At 45.2% G+C, this 27,820-nt stretch overlaps 3 protein-coding genes across 7 annotated transcripts; 2 read left to right on the top strand and 1 right to left on the bottom strand.

Annotated features, from left to right (window-relative positions):
• Nucleotides 1-308: 308 nt before the first annotated feature.
• Nucleotides 309-9,778, top strand: cds1 (CDP-diacylglycerol synthase (phosphatidate cytidylyltransferase) 1). Its single transcript, XM_049763285.2, has 13 exons — nucleotides 309-681; nucleotides 2,425-2,588; nucleotides 3,103-3,199; nucleotides 3,317-3,414; nucleotides 3,619-3,758; nucleotides 4,814-4,872; nucleotides 5,102-5,184; nucleotides 5,667-5,754; nucleotides 6,106-6,174; nucleotides 6,284-6,439; nucleotides 6,640-6,759; nucleotides 6,874-6,977; nucleotides 7,097-9,778. The coding sequence occupies exons 1-13, from the start codon at nucleotides 613-615 to the stop codon at nucleotides 7,218-7,220; spliced, it is 1,371 nt and encodes a 456-aa protein (XP_049619242.1). The 5' UTR covers nucleotides 309-612; the 3' UTR covers nucleotides 7,221-9,778.
• tmem175 (transmembrane protein 175) lies at nucleotides 9,696-13,557 on the bottom strand. 4 transcript variants are annotated; one of them, XM_049763173.2, is made up of 10 exons: nucleotides 13,258-13,557; nucleotides 12,880-12,918; nucleotides 12,716-12,813; nucleotides 12,569-12,620; nucleotides 12,436-12,471; nucleotides 12,275-12,358; nucleotides 12,047-12,211; nucleotides 11,742-11,820; nucleotides 11,541-11,676; nucleotides 9,696-11,252 (listed from the first exon to the last, which is right to left on the bottom strand). In XM_049763173.2, the coding sequence occupies exons 1-10, from the start codon at nucleotides 13,555-13,557 to the stop codon at nucleotides 10,577-10,579; spliced, it is 1,665 nt and encodes a 554-aa protein (XP_049619130.1). In that variant the 3' UTR covers nucleotides 9,696-10,576. The 4 variants fall into 4 exon arrangements, with proteins under 4 accessions (XP_049619130.1, XP_049619129.1, XP_049619128.1 ...); XM_049763172.2 differs by having other exon boundaries at nucleotides 12,716-12,918; XM_049763171.2 differs by having other exon boundaries at nucleotides 12,275-12,620.
• rasgef1ba (RasGEF domain family, member 1Ba) lies at nucleotides 13,432-27,421 on the top strand. 2 transcript variants are annotated; one of them, XM_049763260.1, is made up of 15 exons: nucleotides 13,432-13,579; nucleotides 14,029-14,257; nucleotides 20,867-21,040; nucleotides 21,271-21,393; nucleotides 21,462-21,599; nucleotides 22,807-23,022; nucleotides 23,162-23,236; nucleotides 23,824-23,919; nucleotides 24,550-24,652; nucleotides 25,405-25,484; nucleotides 25,565-25,660; nucleotides 25,978-26,073; nucleotides 26,299-26,422; nucleotides 26,688-26,760; nucleotides 26,859-27,421. In XM_049763260.1, the coding sequence occupies exons 2-15, from the start codon at nucleotides 14,207-14,209 to the stop codon at nucleotides 26,881-26,883; spliced, it is 1,470 nt and encodes a 489-aa protein (XP_049619217.1). In that variant the 5' UTR covers nucleotides 13,432-13,579; nucleotides 14,029-14,206; the 3' UTR covers nucleotides 26,884-27,421. The 2 variants fall into 2 exon arrangements, with proteins under 2 accessions (XP_049619217.1, XP_049619218.1); XM_049763261.2 differs by lacking the exons at nucleotides 13,432-13,579; nucleotides 14,029-14,257 and adding an exon at nucleotides 18,434-18,684.
• Nucleotides 27,422-27,820: the final 399 nt, after the last annotated feature.

Raw genomic sequence — 27,820 nt, 5'->3', positions numbered from 1 at the left:
AAATATTCAGCAACCAAACCATCATTTTGATGGGGAAAGTCCTATTTTTCAATTAATTAAATGATCATTAAGTCAAATATTTCCGTTCATGAAGGCTTTCGCTTTGGTTGCCTAGTGGCGTCAGAAAGCGTCTCGCGCGGGCGCACACATCATCTGCAGTCAGAATTAACTGCAGTAAACGCTTGGAGCACCATACCGGAAGTACAAATCGTTTCACCCAACCAAAATAAATCGTCCCTTGAAGCTTTGTTATCCTATCTTGAGTTACTTTGAAAGGCTTCGTGGAAAGGACGTGGTTTCCCCACAGTGACTTTACATTGACAGTGGACTGCGGTGATAAACACAAACACGCAGTCCGAGCCCAGTCTGTGTGAAGACGTCAAAGAAGCTTTTGGGGTATTTGAAGCGGCTCACCTGTCGTTCCCTGGCTAAGCTTGCTCACGGTGGTCCTTAACCTCACAACAGGGACGCCCTGACCAATCGTCCCAAGAAGAACCGACGAGCGAGCGTGAGAGTGGGTGACCTTCCTTGCGAGCCTCCTCTCCCGGGCTCACCTCTCCTCGGGGGGCGGCTTATTCGAAGCTCCCGGCAGCGGCGGGCGGCGGAGTCGACATGACCGAGCTGCGGCGACGAGGGGGCGGCGGGGAGGACCCGGACAGCACCGACAACCTGAGTGATAAGGTGAAAGTAATTATTATTATTATATTAAAAAAAGCAAACTAATTAGATAAAAGAGCTTCCCGTCGGCTGGACAAGTTGGTTGTAGTTGTCAAAGTGAGGAGAGACGGGAGGCTAATTATTAGCCTGTTAGCTTGTTAGCGAGCTAAATGGCTAATCCGTCCACTGTTCTAAGAATAGTCTCCCTTGCTTTGATTTCATGTTTACAACACATCCTGCTCCCTTGGGTGAATACACTTCCTCAAACTGCCATTACCATTTATTCACGAAATTTCAAAACTACCTCCTCGGGTGTTTTGTTGAAATAAGAAACACTCATACAAAGTTAAATTGTTGATTCATGGCAAAACCAGAAAAAAAAACAAGGTTCAACTCCACAAACCGAAAGAGGAAGAAGCTGGATTAACAAAAAGCTTTTTGTTTTAGGTAGTCCCAACTCTTCCAAAATACAACTTTAATCACTTCCCTCCCCAAATTATAACTTAATCATGATTTTTCTGAAAAAAAAATCATATTTAAATATTTATTCATATCCAGGCTGCCATTTGTAATTGCTTTGCAGGAATGAGTCCAAATTTGTTCACGCGTTGAATTGGGCACGGCATAGTAATAATCGGTATGTAATTTGTGGACTCGGGTGAGATGTTGTGACCTATGCCCTTTTGAGCAGTTGATGAGAAAACTGTTATTAATAAATTATTAATAAATCTCTATTCTGTCCTGGTCTGTCCCGGTCTCTTGTCAGTCCAACCGCCTTTGTAATTATAAATAAGACCAGTATTAGTGAGTCATAAATATCAGGCCAAACAAGTTCAAGAGTTGGAGGGATGCTGAATGTTTTTGACCTTTTACCTCGCGTGGGAGGGTGTGGTGGCGGTTGCACCGGATTGACTCATTGACCTTCGAACAGGTCGCACAAGTTAGAAATATGCTTGAGGAAGATTTCTGTTCTTCTGTACAAACAAGTGAGGCCTGGCAGACTACTTGTGCGTGTGACAGTGTCGGTTCCACGATGATGTCACAGGGAACACGCGTGCCAGATTTGTCAATTGCGCCTCGGTAAAAGTTTGCCACGCCGTTTGAGGCCGAGCGCTTTTAGTCATACGATTGCCGTTGGCGTTGAACCGCCAACGCGTCATGTGAGCATGGAAACAAGATCGATTTTTTGCGCTCTTGATTTTGAACTGAAAGGACACCAATCTACGAAGGAAGGAAGGAATGAACATGAGCGGTGGCAGAGACATCCGAGAAAGGATAATCACACTTTTCGTGGAAATCGTCCCGCTCAGAGACAAGTGAAATTCATAAGTTGACATCATGCACGCTTGAGAAATGGCCAATCGTCACTTTGACCACCTTTCATGTCCATTCCAACATTGTGGGAGAAAAAAAATTACAACCTTTTTACATACTTGCTTCTAATTTAGCGCCTAGCCTTCACCCGCTAGTTCCCGAGCGGCCAGGAAGGCCAGGAGACTTTTGGACCAAGATCCTCCTCGTCACCGACAAGCGGTATTGCTATTTGTTGATCGTCCAAAGCGAACATATAAACGAACATCTGTACGGCTTTCACGTCAGCCGTGGCTTCATGTAAGAAGCTGAAGTTGCGATGAAGCGTGTGAAGAAGTGGCTCAAACCGGATCTCGAATCAACATGACATTCCCATCGCTGCTGGTTGTTGTTTCTTTCAGTGACATGTTTGTCAATGTCAATCCCTCAAACCTTTTGTTTCTGCTGCGTGTGAAGGAGGCCGAAGGCGAGGATGACAGGCTGGTGGGCATGCAGGGCGACATGGAGGGCGAGTGCGACGTGGACACCAAAGCGGACGGCGTGGATGTGCCTGCGTCCACGGCAGACACAGACAACACGCCACAGTGTCTCAACAAGGCTCTGGAGGGACTGGCGCCGAGGTACGACGTGGCATCTTCGTTTCCTGTGCGGGGTCGCGTCGCAAATGCACAAACACTCGGCGTGACACTTTTGCCCTGATGGAGATCTGTGCTCAAGGAGCTGCTCACGCCAGGCTTTTTGTGGAAGATGTGAAAAATCTGTATTGTTTTTTTTGTCAATCTGAAAATGTAAATAGCTGAAAACATGTTACATCTCCCCCTGGTGGCCTGCCATAGACATGACACCCTTGTGCTTTTTTTGCTTTCTTTCACTGCAAGCGTTTGTGTTTTTTTTTTTTAATTTTTATAATTGTTATTAGCTCTTAGTGTTATGCTAATTAGTCGATGCTAAGCTACTAGACGGACAGGTTTTCTTTCTTTCGTTTTTGTGTTGCACACTAACAAAGCCCAAAACATTCCAGAAATGATTTTCACAGGAGGGAAATGGAAGAGCCGATGTTGCGGCTTCTGTCATCCATGTTTGAAACATGATGTAACCGAGTGAACGTTCCTGTTGTTTCTGTGCCGTTGACAGATGGAAGAACTACTGGATCCGCGGAGTTTTGTCTCTCGCCATGATTTCCTTCTTCTTCCTCATCATCTACCTGGGACCAATTGCTCTCATCTTGATTGTAACTCTTTATTCCGATGACTTAATTACAATTTGAGCGTTCTTAAGACGTATTGGTCTGGCCACTTTTGGGCTTGCTTCTGTGGGTGGGCTTAACGATGTTTTTGTGTGCTCATAGGTGATGACAATACAAATCAAGTGTTTCCAGGAAATCATTACAATCGGCTACAAGGTCTATCGCTCGTACGACCTGCCCTGGTTCAGGACACTCAGCTGGTGAGGAGAGGAAGACACACACGTGCTGGGTTCAAAGAACACTGCCGTGTTGGAAGTCGATGATAGCGAACAGATTTCCATGTTGAGCAACCACATCGTGTGTGTGTGTGTGTTTTGTGAGATGATGAACAAACGAATAAATCACAGCCTAAGCATGTGTGTGTTGAGGGAAGATTCTAAATGCGTCTGTTTTGCTGTATTGAGGTACTTCCTGGTGTGCGTCAACTACTTCTTCTATGGCGAGACGCTGGCCGACTACTTTGGCGCCCTGGTGCAGAGAGAGGAGCCCCTGCAGTTCCTGTCTCGTTACCATAGGTTTATCTCCTTTGCCTTGTACCTGGCAGGTAAATAAAACGTTGCTTGAACCCTCTCACACACGAGCCTGGCAAAGCAGAGCCAATCATTTCGAAAGATGTGGATTTCTTTATCGGCGTCACATCGAACATCAATGTTCACGTTTCATACTTCAAAATCCTTATCTGCACTCAACAAATGTGTAAAATGAAGTTAGGGTGTGGTTATGCGAGTGTTTTTATCGTATGGTGTCGAGAGCACCTCGTATCAACCAATACCCCCATTACCAACCATTCATCAATATATACTTGTGCAGTTTAATCAATGATTGTGTGTATGTAAATGTATGCTTGTGCACTTTAATTAATGAAATGTGAGCATCATTGATTGTTTTGCTAACGGGGACTCTGAAACCTATTTTCCACACTAGCTAGCTGAAGCTAACCCTCACGGTGTTTTTCAAATAAAGGTATGCTAAGGGCATGTTAGCTGGCTAAACTAAACTTGATCTGAAATAGATATGTGCTGTGATCAGGCTAGCTGGCTAAAGTTAACGTGAATGGTGTTACGCCGTGGTCACTGTCGCTGTCTCAAGCAAACGGTGTTTGTCAAATAGATATGAGCTGCGTCTATCTGGTTATTGCTAATGTTATGTAGTGTGCTGCACTGTGGTCATGTTAGCTGGCTGAAAATAATGCCAACAGCGTGTGTGCATCTTCTCTAAATACATATAAATGTCAGTTTTGTCATGTTTTGTGCAGTAAAAATGCTAATATGTGCTGCGCCCGTGCTAAAACTGCTGTAACTCACGCTGGCGGTGTATGTAAAACAGACGTGTAGCTAACTGTATGTAAAAACAGATGCACTTGAGCAAATTGGCTAATGCTAGCAGTGTGGTTCGCTATGGTCATGCTAGCCGGCTAAAGCTAACGCTCTCTGTGGAAAAAAGTATGTTTCATCCTCCCAAATTACAGACATGGTGTTGAAGAGGCTCCCTGAGAAAGAAACATACATCTGTCATATTAATCATGTCGTCGATGTCATCTTAGACACACGTGATGTCATCTTTGACGCTGATGGCCCATTTTTTTCTTTTTTTTTTTAGGTTTCTGCATGTTTGTGCTGAGTTTAGTGAAGAAACATTACCGCCTGCAGTTTTACATGGTGTGTATACAAACAGCAACGCTAACAGCTAATCAAACTTCTTTTGGAGGAGATGACTAATTGAAAGAAGAATGCTCCCCCCGGGATATAATTAATGATTAACCTGCACATCATCATGCTTTTAAATGATGTGCTTTTACTCATGTGTCAAGCAAATATTGGACTGAAAGCTACGTTGGCGCATTCCAATGCTGTGACACTTTGTGTGTGTGTGTGTTTGCCATTCCAGTTTGCGTGGACCCATGTGACGCTGTTGATTGTGGTGACTCAGTCGCACCTAGTCATTCAGAATCTGTTTGAAGGAATGATCTGGTAAGCCCCACAGAATGTTTGTAGTGACAGACCTTCTGCAAACTAGCAAGGTCCCCCCCCCATAGAAAGGCTTGGTCGTTGCCGGTCACGACGGTGGTGGCAAAACACTTACAATTTTCCGTTAGTGTATTAAGAAAATATAATTTCCCCCGATTACTGTTCATCAGCCAATTATTTTGTCGGGTTATTTGGTGATTCAAATAACAACTAAGCAACTGTTTGTTTTCTTTTGATCGAACACAAAAGATAAATCATCTTGCTTACATGAGGCTCGAGAGAAATCATGACTTTTGTGAGCCTGAAATGAGAAGATTTGGAGAGCTAAATAATTTCTCTAAATGATTACTAATACAAAGCGATTCATTTGATAATTGATTTGTTGTCCGTTCGTTTTAACACTCTTGCACAAACTGCCGTGGCGTCACGCAAATCTGCAGGCTGGCATCTTTCGACTGACTTCTCTTACCAAATTGTGTTTTTAGGTTCATCGTGCCCATCTCCATTGTGATCTGCAATGACATCGGCGCCTACCTGTTTGGCTTCTTCTTTGGACGCACGCCGCTCATCAAGGTGACATGCTTCCCCCCCCCCCCCCCCCCCCAATACCCTTGAAAACGTTTTCACGAGCTGTCCATGACTCGGGAAGCAATTGCAAGTATGGACGCAAGAAAAAAAAAAAAAAATGGAGAAAATTCCATTTAGTCTCTTTCAATTTGCTTCCATATGGTTTCTTTGAAAACACACGGACGGAAGGACGGGAGTAGAAAAGGACTTTATGCGCTCCCCGTGATTAATCGACGTGGAAAGGAAGCTTAAGGGCAAGAGCATAAAGAAAGAAGCGCAGTGTTGCAATGGGCACACGCGGGACATGTTCAACAACAACCACCGTCATTGAGCGTGCGTGTCTGTGTGTGTGCGCAGCTCTCGCCCAAGAAGACGTGGGAGGGCTTTATCGGCGGTTACTTCTCCACCGTGATCTTTGGATTCATCGTGAGTGCACATATGCAGCCACACCGTTTCTCCACAACTTCTACCTCCCGACATACCGGGCACACAACTGACATAAACACGCAACCGTTGTGCTTTTTGTGCGGTGCAGTTGTCGTCGCTGCTGTCCCAGTTCCAGTACTTTGTGTGTCCGGTGGGCCTGAGTAGCGAGAGTGGCAGCTTGTTCACGGTGGAATGCGAGCCGTCCGACTTGTTTGTGCTGCGGCGGTACAACCTGCCGGCGCTGGTCCGCAGTGTGCTGCCGTGGGTGAGCTCCTCGCACTCCTGAAATACGCTTGGTACATTTGAACGCAATTAAGGTAGGATCCTTTTCATTTGATAACGTCAGAGCATGTCAGAGAAATTCAAGTGAAGGGCTCAGCAAAGTTTTGGAAGCAGTTGTCCAAAAGTTTCAGTTTAAGACATTACGGATGATAGCAAACATTTTTTGTGTTTCTTCTTTCCCAGGAAACCGTGACGCTGTACCCGTTCCAGATCCACAGCATTTTCTTGTCGTCATTTGCGTCGCTCATCGGCCCTTTCGGCGGATTTTTCGCCAGCGGCTTCAAGCGAGCCTTCAAGATCAAAGTGAATGGCCTACTCTCTCTCTCTCGCTCTCTCGCTCTCTCACTCTCAATGTTGCGTTGTCGCCGAGACGCGAGTGGAGCCGTGCTGAGCGTCATCGCCACGCTTCTCTTCCAGGATTTTGCCAGCACCATCCCGGGACACGGAGGGATCATGGACCGTTTCGACTGTCAGTACCTGATGGCTACCTTCACCCACGTCTACATAGCCAGCTTCATCAGGTGGGAATTCAGCCCCCATGGGAAGAGCCACACAAAAGTCTCGAGAAGCAATACTCTTAAAGATGCGACGAGTTTGCCATTTTGGCCCGAATGCTATTTTACTGTGGTTTTCGTCGCAGGGGTCCCAATCCCAGCAAAGTCCTGCAGCAGCTGCTCATGCTGCAGCCGGAACAGCAACTTAGCATCTTCAACACACTGACCTCGCACCTGAAGGATCGAGGGCTGCTGCCCCCCACGGCATGAAGGCGGCTCGACGGGAAACCGTGTGCGTGATGGCGCAACTACTGTATGTACACAACAACACATGAAGCGTGTCGTATCCTGACAATTCTTTAGCCGACTTGAAACCTGCACTAGCTTTAAGTTAAAAAAGAAAAAAGGTTGTCAAAAGAAAAAAAAAAAAAAGTCATCGGTTTTGGAGCATTGCATCCGACCACCATATTTGACCAGAAAGTGGTCAAAGCCCACTTTTGCACTGACGCGCCAATAATGAGTCGTCGGTTAGCGGCCTAGCACATGTGCTAACCGGCGACTGTTCACTTTAGCCCCACGCTTGTCAAGTCACCAAACGTAATGCTAGACGCTAACGTACATAAAGAAATGTTGAGCTAATATATACCTATCGATAATATCAGCAAAAAGAAAAAATACAAATCAAACAAATCTTTGTAGTTAGCGAGCATGGACAGACTTATTTCGTAGATTTGAATATTTAGAAATGAAAAAAAAATCTTTTTATATTTCCCGAGTAGTTAGACGACGGCATCAACTTACATAAAGTTAACATGTAACTTTAGATGCAATAATAACCAGCATGCTAGGGAACATGCTAGCAACTAGCACAGATGCTAAGAGTATATATATATATATAGATAGATAGTTTCATAGCAAAAAAAGTAGTTTTATTTATGAGTAAAGTGACGGGGAGCATTCAATTCATGAAGCCTCCTAAACTTTAGATACAATAATGTCAAGTTTCTTATGCTAAGAAGTTTGCATTTTCTTGGCAGTCACTAGTGTGTAGCGCTAGCTCATTCAGCTAACAATATTTGAGCATGTGTGTGGTGTAAGCATAGTTCAGCTGCTAACCGCTAAACTCCCCAGTTTGCATTATTCTACTACTACTACTACAACTACTACTGAGGTTGAAGAAGCACTAAAATATTCCGAATGCTAACAAGGGCAGCCATACTGAACAGCAAAAATTTGCTAACTACTAGCAGACGTAATGAGCGAAAACTCAAATTAGACTATTTTTTGAAACTGGAAACAGTCGTTCATGTTACCTTTGTTAACAACGCTCTTGCTAACCACTGAACAAGGCTTGTGGCTTGTAGTACCGCTTTGCTCCACAGGTAATGACAGTGTCACGGACTTGCTAAACTAAAAGGTGCTTTTTTGTTTTATTTAGGATGTTAAGGAAGTTAACATTTTCTTGCCCGCTAGTTTGTTCAGTTAAAGGCTAGCCTGGCTGCTAACCTCTAAACGGCTAACCAGTTAGCATTGTACTACTGAAGAAGCACTAAAATGTCCCTACCTGCAAACGTCGAGAGCCGCACTGAGCCCCACTTTTTTAAAGGCTTTTATTGCGTGAAATGAAATATTTTAATGATGTTTTTGAATGTAGTTTGCAATGAAGGCGATGTTTAACACAGTAAGTTTTGCAGATGATATTTTGTGCAAATTTACTCCAAATGTTGGTGCGATTCTTGAGGGGCAGCAAGAAGAGGTTTACCAAAGCGTTTTGTTTTCTGTTGTAGTTTTGTTTAGTTTTTTTTCCTATCTTAACTTCGTGCTGCTTTTTTTTCTGGGTGGACTGAGTTCAGGACATTTATTTTAAAAAGTGCTACTGGGACCAGATGAGGGGCTTTTATTGTGAAACTCACCACTTCCTGTCACAGCTGTCCACTGAGTTGATTTTGAATATATTGACATTTATATAAAGGATACAGACCATGCTATACGGACCGAAATATTAAGCCCAAAACAACAAGATGTGACAGTAAAGAAATGAGACCCAAATTAGTCTTTGAAATATTAGGCCTAAGCAACAGATAGTTGAACACAAATGGATGGCGCAAACACATGTAGACAGATTATATAAAAAATATTCCAATCATTTATTCTTTATCCTCTGTGAAGAACGGCGAACGATACTGTAGCTTACAAAGGAGTCGCCACGTCTAGCGGTATGTTTATACTCTTCTTCCACCAGGTGGCCAAGGCACATATAATATGCACCGCACAATATCCGAAAAATTGCACCGAAAGCGAAAATTAACTCTTTAAATTGTCATTCCTATATGATTTATGAAGTACACGACATAAGCAGACAGCCAATAGACATCGAGTTAGTCTCGTGTTTCTTGTCACAACTTACGCAAATAACTTGACAGAAAATTGACAATCGGCTCTGCAATCTTTTTTTTTTTTGTTTTGTTTCTGAGTTTGGGAAGCCCTATCAAGTTTCAAAATCAATCAGGATTGGCCATGACATCGATGAGTGTGCCACTTAATTTTTTTCTGTCAATCCCACCCCCTCTTTGGGTTGTGTAAATTCTTCCATCAGAGAAAATAATTTTTGGAAAAAAAAACTGGAACATTTAGCAATGGTGTTACTTTTTATTTATCATTGTGAATATTTGATGTTTATTATCATGGTTGAAGATGAAAATGATGAAGGGTTTGCAATGAAGCTGGGGTCAATAATTTAAAAAATATATTTTGTTGTTTATTGTAACATTTTTATTCTGCACAAAAAATATGACTATAAAATAAAAACTACAATTTTCTTTCCCGTACTTTAACAATGCCACAAAATCTCCAAATTCACTTGAAGAACATTCCAGATGTCTCTGAATTGAAATAAACAACCCATTGCACAACAATCACACAACTCGATCATAACAACAACGCAGACTTCAATAATAATTTCACGTGCTTTTTTGAAATCTTTTACTCACCAGTGGCGCTTTTAACTGAAACGACATTGCCCTCTACTGGTGGACGTTTGTAAATCAGCAAAACAATGCTTAAAATGTGCAATTTGAATTGATGGCTTAGTGACATTTTTATGGCATTAGTGTCAATTATTCAGGGTGTAATCAGACCTGACTGTTTGGTCCACTTTAAACGGACCAGAGTTGGATTGGAAGGCTGGTCCGGTCCTTTTGTGGAGGTTTGAATACACGCAAACGAATCCTGGTGCGGATAAAGTGGTCTCGGTTCACTTTCAAACGAACTCTGATGCGGTTCGCTTCAGGTGTGAATACAAATGGCGAAGATCCGCACCAATAGCACAAATATTCAGAGCGGGAACGTAGGACGGACGTTTTAGGTCGAAGCGGACGTTTTTTGCAAATTCCAGGGTTAATATTGTTATATGTATTGTCAAATGTTATATGTATTGTATAGACTTAAAACAAATAGTCACACCAGGAATTCCCTTTCCTGCCCGATTAGCCCCTTAAGTTTTCTCCCGGCTGACGCCACTATTTTTGAGGTTCTGATTGCTTAAAATGGACGACTTGAGCAGTTAGCAGCGCCGCCAAGCTGCAAAGCGTGTCGTCGTTTTCCATGCATTAAGCGCAATCGACACCTCAGCCGATTAGCAGCGGGTTGAACGGAACCCCGGAGCAAATGTTTTCCTCGCTGTTTTGCGTTTGTCTCCTTTGCGGACCAAACAGGCGTCTGAGCAGGGCCAGGACGACTCTCACCGTCAACCTGAGCAGCAGGAAGGCGAACGGCGTGGCAATCTCCATCAGGTGGAAGATGGTGGCACTGAAACGGCTCAGTGCGATCGTGAGCAGGAAGGCGGCGAGGGCCACGGCCGGGTACAGCGTCAGTTTGGCCAGCATAAAGACGTGCTCGGGGCCGCCATAGCGCACCGCCGGCCGCAGCGTTTGTTGCCCGCCGCCCTGCAGCGCCGCTACCCAGGTGGCCAGCTGGAATGCACCGGCGCCAAAGACCAGGACGCAGGCGGCTTGTACGGCGCGCCGCTCGTCACGCAAAGCGGCATGAGGCAGCTCGTGGGTGAGCTGAAAGGCCAGCGGCAGGCCGCCGACAAAAGCCAGGGACATGGTGTTGAGGAGGCCCATCAGGCGCGTGGCCTGGGCCACGTGCAGGAACAATGAGTGGTGCACAAACCAGAGCAGGCCCACCGTGGCGAAGGAACCCAGGTAAGCCAAGTAGTCAGATCCATACGGGCGCAGCGCCGCCACCAGGCTGCCATTGAAGCGCTGCCGCACCGTGGCCGGATCAGGGACGTTGTCCTCGCTGCAAAACAAAATTTTACCATTATTTTAACTCCATTCACCTGGCAGTTTTTTATTTTGATCAATAGATGAATTGGGTTTACATTTTTTTTTTAAATATAAAATTCTGTCTCTTTATTGAAAAAACAGAAATGTTTTTCATGTGAGGGAAATTTTTTTTACAAATTGTGTGTGTGTGTGTGTGTGTTGTTGCTGTGGAGAGGAAACATTGTGATGTTGAAATGTAGTCATAATCCCATGTTTTCAGAATTTACCAATTGGTGCCGTGACCTGCATTTGCAGTACCTACCAAATGTCCAGGATGAGCAGCGTAGCCACAATGGCGTAGACGCCGTCACTGAAGGCCTCCACACGCTCTTTACTCAGCGGCTCGCTGGGCAGGAAGGTGTAAAACATCACCTGCTCCGGATCCTCCTCCGCGGGACCTCAAAAACACACTTTTATTATTTTGAAAAGGGTTTGAATTCGGAGAAACCAAGAAGGTACCTACCGAGAAGTTTATCCCGACACCACAGGACGCCCTGGGAGATGTACGGAAGGAAGATGACAAGAGCCAGCAATACGTACGACTGACGGAGAGGAAAAACAACTCATCAGGAACAAGAACATAGCAAGAACAACCCCAAATCGGACAAAACTGAATCCCATCGGGATCTATTGATCTCACGTCAGGAATTGTCAAGTCAGGAACATCGGAAACAATGCTATCACATCAGGAACAGTAACAGCATATATTCACGACAAAAGAACATCACATCTGGAACAACAACATGAGGTCAGGGAGTCTGGACCAACCAGCTGGTAGCAGAAGAAGGAGCAAACTGCAGCCAGGAGGCACATGACAGGAACCCTCAGGAGGACTTTAAGGATGTGATGTCGGCACACAGTGCGGTCCTCACACGCTTGGATCTGATCCTGGAGCAGGAACGGACGACTGAAGGCGTACAAGACGATCACCGACTGCACAAAAACAACAATGTCAAGTCAGGCTTGGAGATGCGTGCGCTAATGTCAATGACGGACCTGAATGAGACCGATGACCATCACGCAGCCGCAGAAAAGAAGAATTCCAAGAATGTGCGAGGGAAAGGTCGCCATCAGCGAAAACTGCAAGCACGAGAAAAACTCTGCGGTGATGTCATTGGCGATGTCGTTTCTCAAACGATGGCGGCAATGAGACTGACTGTGTACGGCAGCAGGGTGATCAGCATCATGCACGCCTGAAACCCCAAACAGGAACGACACAGAAGGGACAGCAATATCATCTCGGGCTTGTAAAAGGAACTTCAGGCACAAAGTCCACATTAGTCTACATACAAGGTTGAGCAAGGCCAGAGTGTCATCGATCCGCACGATCACTTGGAATAACCTGCAGCAGAAAAAAGGACAAGTCAAACAAGATCTACAAGTCAGGACCTGTGAAATGAATCTGTTGTTTCCATGACAACAGGATTTTCTTCACACCTGATGTGCGCCGCCCAGGCCACGGTTACAATAAGGAAGGTCATCAGATAGACGGCCAACTTGGTGCCGAGCAGAAGCTGAAGGTTTTCATCCAGCTCCTGAAATGGAGATCCCGTTACCATGGTCACGTTACCGTACTGGACAACACTGATGTCACGTGTTACCTCGTCGACCTGCATCTTGGTGTGGGCCACAGGAAGAATCTGCGTGGACACACATTTGTTAATGGTGCTCATGTTTGTTGGCTATATTGGATGTCAAGGAAGCACAAAAAAAATGAAGGTAGCCTTGATTTAAAGTGCTTTTATTCGCCGTTTTGAGCAACAGCAAATAGTGGTCCACATAAGCTTCTCATGTTGCTCATATTTGCCTCAAAATAAATAAATATTTTATGATATTGTTAAAAACAGCAGACAAAAACTACAAGTGTTTGAGTCTTCCGCCATAGGATTGCCACGCCTACTTCTAAAAACGTTTTCTTACGTCACCAGCACATACTGTGTAGCCATTGGACAGCGACTGACTTTCGGTCGCCATCTTACCATGACGGTAGCGATGATGGACAGGAGCGCGTCGCTGTAGGCCAGCAGTCGGTGCGAGGACTGCGTGCCTCCGTGAGCCTCTTCGACATGGTCCGAGGCGGCCAGGAGGCTCTCTGTGGATATGGCAGAGGCGTGCCGCTCCCCCTCATCGTCCTCCCCGACGTGTTGCTCCTCTTCCGCCGCGTGGTCGTCACCTTCGTGTTGGCTCATCGCTGAGCTCGTTGCGCCCCTGCTCTGTTTGCAAACAGTCGAACAGTCAGGTGACTCCAGGCGGCGGAGAACCGTATGCGGAAGTGCCATGCGTCATTGAGACTTCTCCGAGGTTTCAGTCATTTAATTTATTTATCATGACTTAGTTATTGAATTAAAAAATGTTTTGATCTACTAAAAGCACAATAAGAGCCACCGTAAATTATTTATGCATATTTTTAAAGGTTAGCGCTAATGAGGTAAAGTAGTGTCACTTTTCTGCCTCTAGAGGGAAACAGCAGTCTAGTTTAGTGGTCATGTGTTTTTTGTTTTTTTTATTCAGTATTTTTTTTTAAATGAAATGATTATAAACGTATACAATGTGAGTTGTACAGCAAGAAAATAATTGTATTTATTCTTTACATATTTTTGAACATACTTTTTTTAACCTGAAGAATTATAAACAATAATTATTTACGTCTGTCAAAATGTACGTAGTGTAAAACCAAAATATTAGTAACGTAACAACATTTACTAGTATTTCCTGTAATTCTTTGGGTTTAATTGACTTTTCTATTCTAGTGAATGAAGCCGCAGTGGCGCCGCCTGGAGTGTGGAAGCTTGACGGGATCTTACAGATCTGCCACCTGGGTGTGTCGCCCATGGCCCCGCCCCCAACCACCGCGGAGGATTTGACAGATGCTCTTCATCCATCATCATCGCATTATTGCTCTTGCTGGTCTTGCTCTCAAACTCCGCAATGGCAAAGTTCCTGACCGAAGTCCTGGGATGTGCACTTCCTGTGCGGGAGGTAAGGACTCCTCACCTGCTGATTTGCGTTAGACTTTGTTTGGTGATGCTGAAGTTGTGGCCATGGCAACAGGAGGAGGAGGAGGAAAGGGGATGCTGCTTGGCAGCTCTTCTCACTCATTCCCGTGCGTTTTTGTGGTTTGCGTTTGACTCCATTTTTAAAGAGGCAAAAATGAAACTGGTAGTAAAAGGTCAAACGGAACAAAGAAAAAGCCCCCAAAAAAAGGCAGAGGCGTCAACTGTTATGAAGTGAAAAGATGGTACTTTAAGAGATGACATGTCACTCTTTTGGTTGTTTTTGTTTGTACTGTTGCCTTTACATGGAATTGGAACGGCTGGGCATTGCATAATGACACACACACACACACACACACATCAAATCGAGCAGATTGCAATGATGTCTGATGGATTAGCAGCTATGCCTGTGCTGTTTTTGGATTACAGCTGTGTGTGTGTAGGCGGTGGTCGGGTGCGTGTTTGTGTGTGTTTGTGGATTATGAAATGATGGGGGAAATGTGTCACGGGATGACAGAAAATGAAGGATGGTGTGCCAGTCAGACAACAGCTAAATAAAATAAATCATCAGTCATCACTCAGATATTTGCTCTATTTTAAGATAAGCATTAAAGCATAAATTAACAATGTGTTGATAATCATAGAGGTAGTACGAATGCTGTGTCTGGAACCTGTCAGTTAATCATCAGGGTAAAATATTTCAATATATGGTCCACCGCCAGTTCGTGGGACTTTTAATACTTGGTCCTTCCAATCCCAAAGATTCTTAGAGCCTTCAAAAGTACTTTACACTCTTAGCAAAGTATTCATTTGGCTTTTAATTGACTGTATTAGCACAGGACAAGTAGAACTGGTACTTCTTGGAAAAATTAGAGTTCCTAGAGCTTAAAAAAAAAAATACAATCTCCCCGAGGAGGGTCTCATTTTGAGCCCCGTGAAATATCTTGGAACGCAATTTTTCTTGCCCTCTAACCAAACAAAACTAAAAATGCTTTTAATCTTTGGTTGTTTTTGTATGAGTGTTAATATTTTTTTATGTGTTGTGTCACCCCCAAATACGCCCACACGCACAGGTTATATAACGGCGCCAAGCCGATTGTGTGCGAACAAGGAAGGACAGTGTGTGGCTTCACGTAAACACTCAAGCACGAGGAAAGAATTAGCCAGCTGGGAATGTCAGTTCTGGACATTGTGCATGTGTGCGCGTGTGTCTGTGTCGGAATGGAAATGTGCAACAGCTACAAAGTGATGGAGTTCTATATTTTGCACACCCCCACCAAAAAAAAAAAAAATCATAGTTTGAGACATCTGGAAAAAAAAAGTGTGACTACTTTTGAACCGGTGCAACTGCCTCAGCCGAGTGAATGAGCCTGAGCATACCGCTAGGCTATGTGCGGGCAAGTCTTGATGAAGCAGCATGTGGCTCATTGCCTGAGGTTATGCCATAGCTCGTGTTTGGGGGCTGGTGTAAGGGTTCAATCCGTTCCTATCTAGCCAGACGCCCCTCCCCCTTTGGCCCGCTAGCACGCACTGGAAGGAATGTGTCCTTCCGAGGGTCACTGTGGCGATCCTCCCTTCCGACAAGTTTGGAATGTCTGCTGGGCCCCATGCCTGTTTTTCTTTCTACTTGTAAATTGATCCTGACCACACATGGAGCAGGTCTCCTGTGAAGCCCCTTTGGTCTACATTCTCCCTCCCACCCTTGCTGTCAATCAGCAGCTAACAGCGTCAGACCTTCATCCTTTCTACAGCTTTGTCCTGATTACGCACCAGTCCCAATCTTGGTCACGGTCAAGTCACAGGTCCTGATCTCGACTTTGGTCCCCGTTGAGACTAAGTCCCGTTATATGCCCTTGGTCCCCGTGTCCCAAGTCTGTCGTTGTCCGAGTATCCCTTGCGAATTTTGTATTTGGCTCAAGGCTCCGGTCCCATTCGAGGCCTGGACTATGATTCCACTCTAGGCTGTTGCCCTATTTTATGCCTTAGTCCTGCTTCGGGCTTTAGTTCCAGTCGAGGCCCTGATGCCTTGATTCTCTCAAGGATCTGGTCCTGATGTATTGATGATTGCGTCATGGACCCTGGAGCAGTTCAGGTAGATTGAAAACGGCGAAGATTCAGAATTCAGCGATGCCGGATACCCCGAACCTCTGCGAGAAAGATGCCAGGACCTTTATTTGGGATTGACCATCGATCCTCAATCTGCTGGTATGGATTGGCTGTAAACGAGCCCTGTAATAAGGAGCAAATGTCACAAGGCTTTGGTGGCCATGACTAAAATAGTAACGAATGATGTCAGAAGTTTTGTTGGCGATGACGTGTCTGTTAAAGAAAGAATCCAAGCACGCATCATCCTGATAAAAACTGTAGCCCTTCTGAATCCGTTGGTGTAGAATGAGGACCACTGAGATGATGATCCGATCTAAAGCCAAGAAGCTTGGAACCGGCACCGGTACGTAACAGCCGTCATGTAGCCTTTGGATGGCCAAGTACCCGCACCGGGTTTGACGATCAAATTTATCGGTGAATGCACATATGAACCTGATGGGGTTCGGTACCTCCAAAAAGGTTAAGAACCACTGTGCTAGAGGCATTGGTACTCCATCGGTGAGCACTCAAACGGGAGATACTCGGACCGGTACGGGTCTGAAAAGAGTATCCAACATTCCGAATGTAGACATTAATGGCGACGTTGAACGGTCACAGCCAACAAGAACCCGATTTATGGGTTAATGGTCTACCCCACCGACCCCGCACTGAGTTGTGACCAATACAAAACACCGGAATTCCGCCCCAGGCTGGGGCTCAAAGCGGGGGCCCCTGATGCGGTCGAGTGGAGACGAGACCGACCGCGGAATACACACACTGATTTCGGTCTCCTTGTGCCGCAGCGCCATCTCTAGAAGCCGCCAGCTCTCCTCCCCAGGCTTCACTCGTGGCTACGCCCGACGAGGCAGCGGTAGCCTCAGCCCGCCTCCCTGACGATGCCTGCCTCCGCATGGAGCCAGCCCTCCAGCACCTGGCGCAGTGCTACCAGCAGCTGATTTCAGAGACACGGGCCCTAGTGCAGCTGGAGAAACAGCGGCAAGAGCAGGCCATCTGGCACCAGGAGTTCCTGGGCCAATGGCTGCAGAGGCAGCGAGAGGCGGCCGAAAGAGAGGAAAGGCAAGAGAAGGCCCACATGGAGAATCTGATCCAGTTGCTGGAGCTCCTCACTTGTCTAGTCCGAGAACAGGGCTGCAAGTGCAAAAGCGGGGCGAAAAACCACTAGTGCACGGGCTGCCGAGGTGTCCAGCGAACTCCATCATTTATTTACCAAAGGGGAAAGCTAAGGTCTGAAATGCAATGGCAAAGCCTCTCGTGTCACCATAATTTTGTAGACATTAAACAAAACAAGCTCAACCGTCTGCTCCTGTGCTTCTCTTGCCGGCATTTCGTGCTCGACCTGGATCCGATCACCATCGTGCCAACGCGGAAGCGTCGATTGCGGTCAGGTCGGGTGCTTTCGGAAGTCACCACTTCGATACATTGAGTTCCATACGTACATCCAGTTCCATTGATGCCATTTCAAAAACGTCGTTTTGCTTCAAAGCGGCCCCCGGACAAAGCAAACTTGCCGTTTCTGGTTTTCAAGATTTTGTCCTCGTCTCTGTGTGTCCTGCGATTGGCTGGCAAACAGACGGGAGGACTATTTCATTTGTTAGGTCTTGCCCATGCGCTTTTCTGCGGTCAACCCTGCGTGGTCATTCCACCAAAACGGATTCATAGGGAAACTTCAATCTGTGCTGCTTAATCCCGCTTCATGGAATATGTTCACTGAATGGATGAATGAATGACATGTATCCAAATTAGGATTTCAGATCTTTTTTTGGCCCATTTGAAATGTCATAAATCATAACATTTTGTCAATACTGGTGGTAAAGCCAAAAAAAAAAAAGGCCAAAGACGAGGATGTAAGGACTCTTTTTATAACATTAATTATTTTCAAATTTAATTACAGTAAAACAAACTAGGTAGAAAAAAAGTGGATGCGAGAGTGGTGGAAAAACCAACCGGGGGAAATCGAGACAATAGAAAGAAAGAGGAACCGATCGGAGAGAGGAGGAGGCGTAGTTGCGTAGCGCACCTCTCTTCTGATTGGCTGTCGGCCTTACACTTAAAAGCTCGCAGCCTCGCGCTGAGTTCAAGAGCCTCGGACCGAGACGGAGAAACAGACGTGCGAGCGAAGAGGCATCATAGACGCGCCTTCTCGCGGCTTCCATTTCGCGGTCACCCAACTGACTCCTCTCAATCTGGATTTGTTGTTGCAGTTTTTTCGTTTTGTCTTTCTATTTGCCTTTTTTTGGCCTCAAAAGTCCTTTGACGTGAAAAGTATTGAGAGAAAGGGGAAAGGACGCAGGCCCACCTGAAGTCCAGGTAAACTGAACACACATTCTGGGTGTGCGCGTGCATGTGAAAGACTTGGGGGGGTACTGAAATATGCAATAAATAGAACGTAACGGAGTGGGTTAAAATAGAAATAAGCAAATAATAAGCAAATAACAAATGGGTTTATGATAAAAATAGGAATAAAGTCACAATTTGTATTTTCAAAAAACAACATTGAAATACAACACAGCATAGACGAGGGAATACTTTTTTAGTTAAAATAAATAAATAAATATATATAATCATAAAAATAATAGGATATATAAGCTAATTGCAAGTATGGGGGGTTAAATAGCAATGACCAGGGTGATGGAGAAAATAAAATTTCATGTGAAATATTTGAAAAGCACCAGGTGTAGAAAAAAATAGGATTAGTAATAGTGTCTATTATTAATGAAGTGACTTTTTAGTCAGAGTCACTCAAGTTGACAGTCTTCACTTGATTTGATTGACATGACAAATTTCACATTCGTACTATAATATGAATCAATGGCTTTGTGTTTTCAATGCTAGTATGTTTGGAGCCACACGCACACATTTGCACACCTTCTGGCTAAGAGGATTCCCACCCCGTCTCCTGCAATTTAATCGTTAATCCCTCATGTCCTTTTGACTTGGCCACATTTCATTTTCTACCTCTGATTTATTTCCAGAGTTTGGAAAATTAACATTTTTATTTCTGAATGTAGCTTTCAAATGATCAGATTTGTCCTCATGTATAGCCAGATGGCTAAACACAACGTAAACAAAGCCCCCGCTATCTTGTGGGTTTGTTTCACTCTGCTAGCTTGCAAGCTAAATTAACGACAACGTGTGAAAAATAACACTTTTGTCCATCAGGGTATGCCCCCCAAAAAACAAACATTGTACAAAACAAACTCGTGTTACAGTCGTCACTCGGCACTATTGAACTTCACTCTATGATCCATTTGATCAATGTTGGACCCCTGATCTGATCCGAGAAGGCGGCGTCGTGTGTCCGAAGAGCTCTTTCATCTCCATATGACATCATCCGTCCTCAGGCGATGTCACAGATGACATTCCCTTTTGGCTCGTTCCACTCGGCTTGATCAAACAAGCGGCGAACAATGTAACACCCGATAGCTCATCCTAGAAACATTTGGCTCCAGAAAAATTAATCTCCTGGAGCCAATTTCATTTGGCAGCGTAAGATTTGGTCGGAGTGTCTATCATGACCTGAGACACACAAAAATGTCTTCCAAAAGTCTGATCATTAGCTCTGAAACGGCCATTGTCGGCTCACTTTGGACATCTCAGGGTTCTTCTAGATTTCATTCAACTCTTGAAAATATTTTTTTGCTTTAAAACACCAAGGACTGAACTGAAACAAACACCTTACACATAAACACTCTTGCCCTCCCCCCACACACACACATCTTTGGTTTCACATACGGGCCCTCAGATGAATTCCACGTGCGTCTCGGCTAGCCCATTCATGAACTCAAGTGCAGGACATTTCCATGAGAAAAGAGAGCGAGGCAGCGGGAACATCTGCCACACCATGTGGTGGTCACGCTCACACAAACAGAACACAAAAGTCCATCTTTGTCGACACTCAAGCCTTTAGCATAGTCAGATCACGGACATGTTTTTTTGTTGCTGTATAAAGCATAACAAAGAATAAGAGAGCAGGTTATTTGATTCTTAAGTGCTAGCTAGTTATATAGCTAATTGTGTTTTTAAATTGCCCGTACATTAAACGACTGTCGGAATTGTGTCTGCCATGTGAAAGTATTTTTACTTTCCCATTTAGCAAATGTTTTGGGAGCAAATTTAAAACATTGAATTCTTTATCTTTTAAGTCAATTTTCCTGAAGCTTCCAAACTTTACACAACGAGCGTTCATGGGTTCGAGTTGTTTACTTTGAGTTGTTTTTCTTCCCACTTCCGTCTTTTTCGGGGCATCGCCCGGTTCTGATTTAGCTTCTGGCGGTTTTCGGCAAGGTCGCGCAGGGTTCAATTTTGGCGGGACAGCTGCGAGGCGAAATAGCGGTCATCTCTAATCCGGTGCAGCATTCCTGCTCTCGCAGACCGTGCTTTTCTTCCTCACGTCCAAACAAAGCAAAAGAGCGTCGTCTTGAAAACGTCTAGAACAATTATTCTAACCGTCAGCGTCTGTGGTCCTGACCCACTTGTTTTGCTTTTGCAGGACAACAAGAGCATGCCTCAGACACCGCACAGCGCCGGAGGCTACAGCAGAAACTTCTACCAGGCCCAGGAGGCGGCCTATTCTGGACTCTCCTCCCATGACAACAACCTGGAGTCCGGATCCTTGGACGCTCTCATACGGCACCTGCTCCCCACTGTTGACTATTATCCGGATGTGAGTATGATTGGACCACGAGGTTTTGGGGCAAATTCAGCAATGGTTGATTGCGTCCATCAAAAATTGGCCCACCAAACAGTCCCAAGAAGCCACTCCTGAAATCGGACAGTTAGCAGGTTTTTGGTTTTAGGAGGCCACTTCCAAGCCATTCGTGGGGTCCGTCAAACATTTTCCCTGTTTGCAATTTCCCAGTTTCTAAGATGATTTTTTTTTGCCTCTTTCCACAGAGGACGTACATCTTCACATTCCTGCTGAGCTTTCGCCTCTTCATCCACCCGTATGAGCTCATGTCCAAAGTGTGCCACCTGTGCGTGGAACAGCAACGACTCGGCGACCCCCAAGCCGATAAGGTGGCCGCCGGATCTCGAAGTTGTCCCATTCCCCTTTTAGCAAATCTGACACTCGCCGATCGTTCCAGATACGACTCCGAAAGATCGCTCCAAAGATCTTGCAGCTGTTAACGGAGTGGACGGAAACTTTCCCTTACGACTTCCGGGATGAGCGGACAATGCGTGGCTTGAAGGAGCTGACGCATCGGCTCTCCACTGGAGATGAGGTGGGACATGAAAAAAAAAAAAAGATGCGAATGCTAAGCTAGCCCGCATGCCTAATGTGTTCACGTGGTTCAGACATATAGCGATGTTCTTCAGCATTGGAGCAGCAGTTAGTCACCTGTTAGCGTTGTGCTACTAGTTAGCATGACATGCTGGTGCGTGGCTGCTGTTTTTCATTCATGGGAACCGTTTGTTTGTTTATTGCATGTGATTTGGGGGTGTCGGATGCTAACAATGAATGAAGCAGCAGGAGCTTGAACAGAGCAGATGGGGAAGGTAAACATCCATCTGTCATTTGGGAGACAACCCCCTCCCCGCCCCACCACCCAACTCGCCCTCTCCCATTGTTTGCCGTGCAGGTTTCGTGTCCTTTGTCTTTAATCTCAAAATCGATACGTGACACATTAACAGCGACGTCATGAGAAGGACTCACATTCCCTGAGACGCCAAGAAATAAAGAAAGAAAAACAGACAACCAGACTTTTGAATCTGCATAAATTAAGTGCGCTCTTCCATGCAGTCCTCCCTAAAGTTCAACGTTGGCCCGGAGCAAATGCTGCTCATCACGTTTGTGCTTGTTGTTGTCTACTACTGGGAACATTTTGTCCATCTCAGAGCAGTCACTTTTCATAGAATAGTACAACTTGTATTTGAAGTTAATTTGGGGTGTTTGGAGCGGAGGTCAACTCCAAGTCGAGGATTGTTTTGTCTCTGAGCAATGGAATCCTGTCTCGCCGCGCCTGATTGGCTCCAAGTGTCAACACTGGTTCACACCCTGGGAAAAAAAAAGCCGCGGTCGTTTCTCCATGGGTTTGTTTTTGCAGATTTTGAAAGCCTTCAACAGGATGGTGGTGAGAAATCCACAGAGGCAAACACATATGCGTCCCTACCCTTTTTTTTTTTAGCCCCCCCCACCCTTATGTAACCGAGTTCAGTGTGTCAGTGCGAGAACGATTATCTAATCTTGGCCTCTTCGGAGTCCAGGCCGCCTGAGGCTCTTTGACCAAAGTTGGAGAGTTGCTGGCGATCAGGAGCTTGCATAAGTTCCCTAGTGAGCCGCGGCAGAGCAGGCCAAAAGGGGAGAACTGGCCACGGTGGCCACATTTCCTTGAAGACAAAAAATGAAAACAAATCTGTTCCACCATCTTGAAGACCAAGGTGGGGCTCGGGCAAGCACTGGACTGACCCGATTTGTTTCCCGTTTTACAGATTTACAGGAAGGCGACGAGTCAGCTGAGCCAAGGCTTGATCCGGAGGCTGGCGCTTCTCAGCCAATACGAGGAAGCGCTGGTCAAGATCAACGCGGCGGCGGCCGAGCGCCTCGGCATCCTCAAGGCTAAACCCCAGGCCGCCATTCACAGGGACATCATGTCCATCTGCAACGACCCCTTCACCCTGGCCCAGCAGCTGACCCACATAGAACTGGTGAGAACCAAAAGCCAAGACTGATCAGTGGATAGGCAAACTGTGGTATCCGTTGTTGTTTCAAAGATTCTGGTTTGAAGATCTTCCACTTGGTTTGGTTTTATTGAAGGATTTAGGATATCGTTCTTCCTTTTCTCAGGAGAGACTCAGCTACATTGGCCCCGAGGAGTTTGTCCAGGCATTCGTCCAGAAAGCTCCGGTGGACAACGGCAAGGTAAAGAGGGAAAGAAAAATTTCCCCGAATAAATTCACAGATAAGACATCGATTATGCAATGTTGCGGCGCCGTTTGACGTACTTTTCGGGACCCATTTGGAGTCTCGGCTTCACATTGCCGGGATCTTGACACACCGTCAGACAAAGGAAATATACGCCGTCGAGCTCGTCAAAATAGAAGAACACAAAAGCACTCTTGCCCGGTCATTTCCTTCAAATCCCGACGGGATCTTGGACGAGATGGGCATCGCTAAGCAACCACAGTCGCCGCCGGGCGGGTGGGGGTGCGCTCGCCGGTCAGGCTTTCAGGTTGCTAGGCAACAGGTTGATTTGGGATGCAAGGTAATGAGTGGGGAGGCGAGGGTGTCATTGTGCCTGAGGCCAACCTGCCTCGCACCCACAAAAGGTGGAGGGTAACACACACACACACACACACACATATCCCCAAGGCGCATAGCGGCCCCTACAAGAGGTGATTGGTGTCAAGCCAAAGGAATGTGTGCAATTCAATTGAGAAGACTCCTCATGCAAACGAATGAGCGCACTCTCGAGCTAAAAAACATGTTTGTTGTTGTTTTGGATGCAGAGCCTCTTTAGCGAGCACAAGGCGGCGGCCAACCTGGAGGCCTATGTGGACTGGTTCAACAGGCTCAGCTACCTGGTGGCCACCGAGATCTGCAGGGTGAGGGATGAGCTGCTGAAGCACTTAACCACTTCCATTGAATGCTTAATATTAGCTTTGAGATGTTTGTTTTTGAGCTAAGAGTCATTTGCATCGCTAAGTAATCAAAGGACTAGGTACTTTTAAATCGGACTTTTCACTCACTTAAATGGCTCGTATTGACATCCGTTAGGGTTAGCGCTAGAAGATAATCAACGTAAACTTTTAAGGCCTTAGCATTCAAGTTAATCACAAACTTCATAAGAGAAAAAAAAAACTCTATTTTCAATCCCTGAAGCGTTTTAAATTATGCTATTTTCCTATTTAAATATCTCTTGACATAGCCAGCGTTAGCAAATATTCCGCCGCAGTTTGAAACTTAAGCTTTGAACCTAATAACTCATTAAATTACATATTAATCCAAATGTTTGTTTTAAACGTGATTTTATTTGCGCTCAAATTTTGGGCTAGCACTAACAAACATTTAGCATTTGTTTTGAAACGTTAGTTTGGGAGCTTATGGTAGTATTTGAAACGTTTTAATTACAATTAATTTTATTTTCATTTTATTTCCACTAATGTGTTTCCTGTTGAGGTATCGAGTCTAGCATTGGCAACTCTAGCAGCTCTTTTGTGTCATCTTCTTGACAGCCCATAAAGAAGAAACAGCGAGCGCAGGTGGTGGAATTCTTCATCGATGTCGCACGCGAATGCTTCAACATTGGCAACTTCAACTCCCTCATGGCCATCATTTGTAAGTTACTCATCGGCCACGCAGCCCTGTCCTCATCCGGAAAGTTAGCGCACCCACCCTCACTTTAGAATTTTGCTTAAAAGAAGCAACAAAAAAAAAGAATAGTCCCACATGCCCTTCACCGAGGTGCACGCCACCATTTGGAATTAAAAATGTTGAAAAACTCACGAAAAAGAGTTTTACACATTTGATGCCGACTTTGGTGTTTGTTTTAAGGGTGGTCCTGGTTTTAGGGGGGGGGGGGGTGTCTGGAGGAGCATCTGGCCAGCCTGTGCTACATAGCGTGGGGTGGGGGTGCACAAACAATCAAAGCAGATGGTCAACACTTCCGTCAAGAAAGTCCGACCACACGGAAGAAAGGGTCAGGATATTTTCCTTTTTTGGGTGGGGTCATTCGGAGCCCGTTGGTAACCGGGTGAGCGAGACACAAACAAAATGTCTCCTGGGAACCCGAAAGTGCTGAACAAAATGTGTGGCCATCACTTTCGCTCAGACTTGAGCAACTTGTTTGAGATTTTGATGCGGGCATATTTGAATTTTTCTGTAAGTGAATTGAACTCACGAAGAAAGTCCAGTAATTTACAATAGTCATTTAAACGTGGCCCCTTTTGAAGCAGATTTTAAAATCATCTATATTTCAAAACCATGAAACCATTAATCGGTTGATTTTTTTTCGTGCGTTGTTGCGATCACAGTGGGATCAGTCCATGTGTTTGTTACACTCTTGTTTTTTTTTTTTTTTTATATTCTAGCCGGGATGAATATGAGTCCCGTGTCCCGCCTGAAGAAGACGTGGAGCAAAGTGAAGACAGCCAAGTTTGACATCCTGGAGGTGCGCTCTTTTCATTCTCGTTACTGGGCCGTGTTCCAATACTTTTGTCTTGACTGTGTATTTGTAATGTATCTCCACAGCGCCAGATGGATCCTTCTGGCAACTTCTACAACTACAGGACGGCGCTGCGCGGCGCCACCCAGAGGTCCATCACGGCCAACAACAGCAGGGAGAAGGTGAGGACCACATATGGCAAAAAAGCGGTGCGCCAGAAAGATGCAATCTGATTTAGTTTTGTCTCGCGGCCTTTCATTTGGCAAAAACAAACCCGTTCACGTGGCAGCCTCTGTTGTTTGTTTGGTAGCCTGGCAACGGACGGGCGTCCACTCGGCTTACGCAAGGCGCTGTCCCGTCATGTGGCCTCGTCTTCATCCTAATCATAGCACGCACACACGCCCTCGCTGAGCAGTGTGATTTGACTTGTTGGCGACAGACGAGCAGGACGCGGTAGCCCGCACGCTTTGCCCTCGTAACGCTTTTGTGCACATTCTAGATTGTCATCCCGTTCTTCAGCCTGCTCATCAAGGACATCTACTTCCTCAACGAAAGCTGCGCCAACCGGCTACACAATGGACATATCAACTTCCAGGTGAAAAACACATAGAAAAGTGAAATAGTGGCGTTACTCTTTTTCTACTCCTTTGGCCTTTTTTTTTTTGCTTTCATTTTGGCTTTGTCTCTTCCTTAATTTGCTAATGGGGTGATGCAAAAATCAGATCTTTTTGAGGAAAATGTACGAGTGAGAAAAGTTGTCATTGACCTGGCAAATGATGAGCAACAAGTTGGAATGTGTTGCTGCTTTTGTGATTTGTAGAAATGGTGGGAGCTGGCCAAGCAGGTGAGCGAGTTCATGAGCTGGAAGGCTGTGCAGTGTCCCTTTGACAAGGAGCGCAAGGTTCTGCACTATCTGCTCACCGCGCCCGTCTACACCGAAGACGGTAGGCACGCACGCATGCATGAAAAGTCTCCACACCCCTCTTCAAATATCAGCTTCCTGTGATGCAATCCAAAGAGGGAAAAAATATTGTTTGAGGTGGAAAAACCTACAAAGCAAAAAACTAAATAGCGGGAAAAGTTACAACATACATATTGGATAAGCTATATGCTTTAGCAACTTTACGCAAATTGTTATTGTGGCGTTTTCCCCCGCTCATGAAGTTGCTGAAAACAATTTTTTTGACAATGTCTTCTTGTTCTTTGCAGCGTTGTGTCTGGCATCGTACGAGAGCGAAGGTCCCGACAACAACATGGACAAAGACAGATGGAAGTCGCTCAGGTCATTCCCACCAGCACTCCTGGTCATAATGTACACAAACATCTGGAAATTAGATGGCAGAAATGTTTATTGATGGAGTTTTCGTTCTGTCTTTGCAGATCCACGCTGCTAAGTCGAGCATAACCAAGAACATCCAAGATGGCGTCTGGAAATGAAAAAAAAAAGTATCCTCTATGTCTGCGAGGAAACCACCAAAGTTACTTTTTCCACTCACGTGGAACTAACTAACTGCATCTTTTTCCATCTCTTTGTAAGACATTTCTAGTCTCCTTTTGTATACTGCGGGAGCAGCCACATGCCAGCTGCTGGTTAGCTAGCATGTGCCATGCCTCTGAGCTAAAACTAAGGTCAGCTGTTATTTTTTGTTTTCATTTTCAAAATGCGCTGGCTGCATTTCAAAGACACCTCGGCTGCTAACTTAGGATATTAGCGTTACAACACTTTATGCTAATTGTTATTGTGGCGTTTCCCCTGCTCATTGAGTTGGTGACAAAACATTCTTTATATAATTCAACTTTTAATTATGTGTCTGCACTGTGTTGCTATTGACCTTATTTATGATCTCAATTGTGAGAGAGTTGATTTTACGTATTGTAACCTGTGAAGCTTTTAATGTAAGGCTTTTTTTTTTTTTAATGTAAAAAATAAAAAATGACCATGACCTTTTTTTTCACAACTGTTAACACTAACATAAAAGTACCGTGCACATATATAGAACATTAACCACAAAGGCAAATTTGAAATAAACAGTTACACAAGCGCATGCATGCACACGAAGACCCAAACAGTCGAGTACAGACAAATGTGAACAAAGACGCAGAGACAATCATTGTTCTTTATGGATATTTTGTTTATGAACACACGTGATCAACCGGCTCTGCGTGTGGGAGCGCGCATCCCGCTGGCACTCACTGAGCATGCGCGAGCAGAAGTAGAAGAAGCGCAGAGAAGCGGGGAGTGATGTGCATTCCAGCTCTTTTAAGTGAACTGAATCTTTAGAATCAGTTTACTCAAACGATTCGTTCAAACGAATCGTCCCCCCGCCCCACACACACATAGA

The sequence above is a fragment of the Syngnathus scovelli genome, chromosome 3 (genome assembly GCF_024217435.2).
Source record: "Syngnathus scovelli strain Florida chromosome 3, RoL_Ssco_1.2, whole genome shotgun sequence".
Taxonomy (NCBI): Eukaryota; Metazoa; Chordata; class Actinopteri; order Syngnathiformes; family Syngnathidae; genus Syngnathus; species Syngnathus scovelli.
The sequence above is the reverse complement of the archived record's forward strand: the minus strand, read 5'-3'. Positions and strand labels throughout refer to the sequence as shown.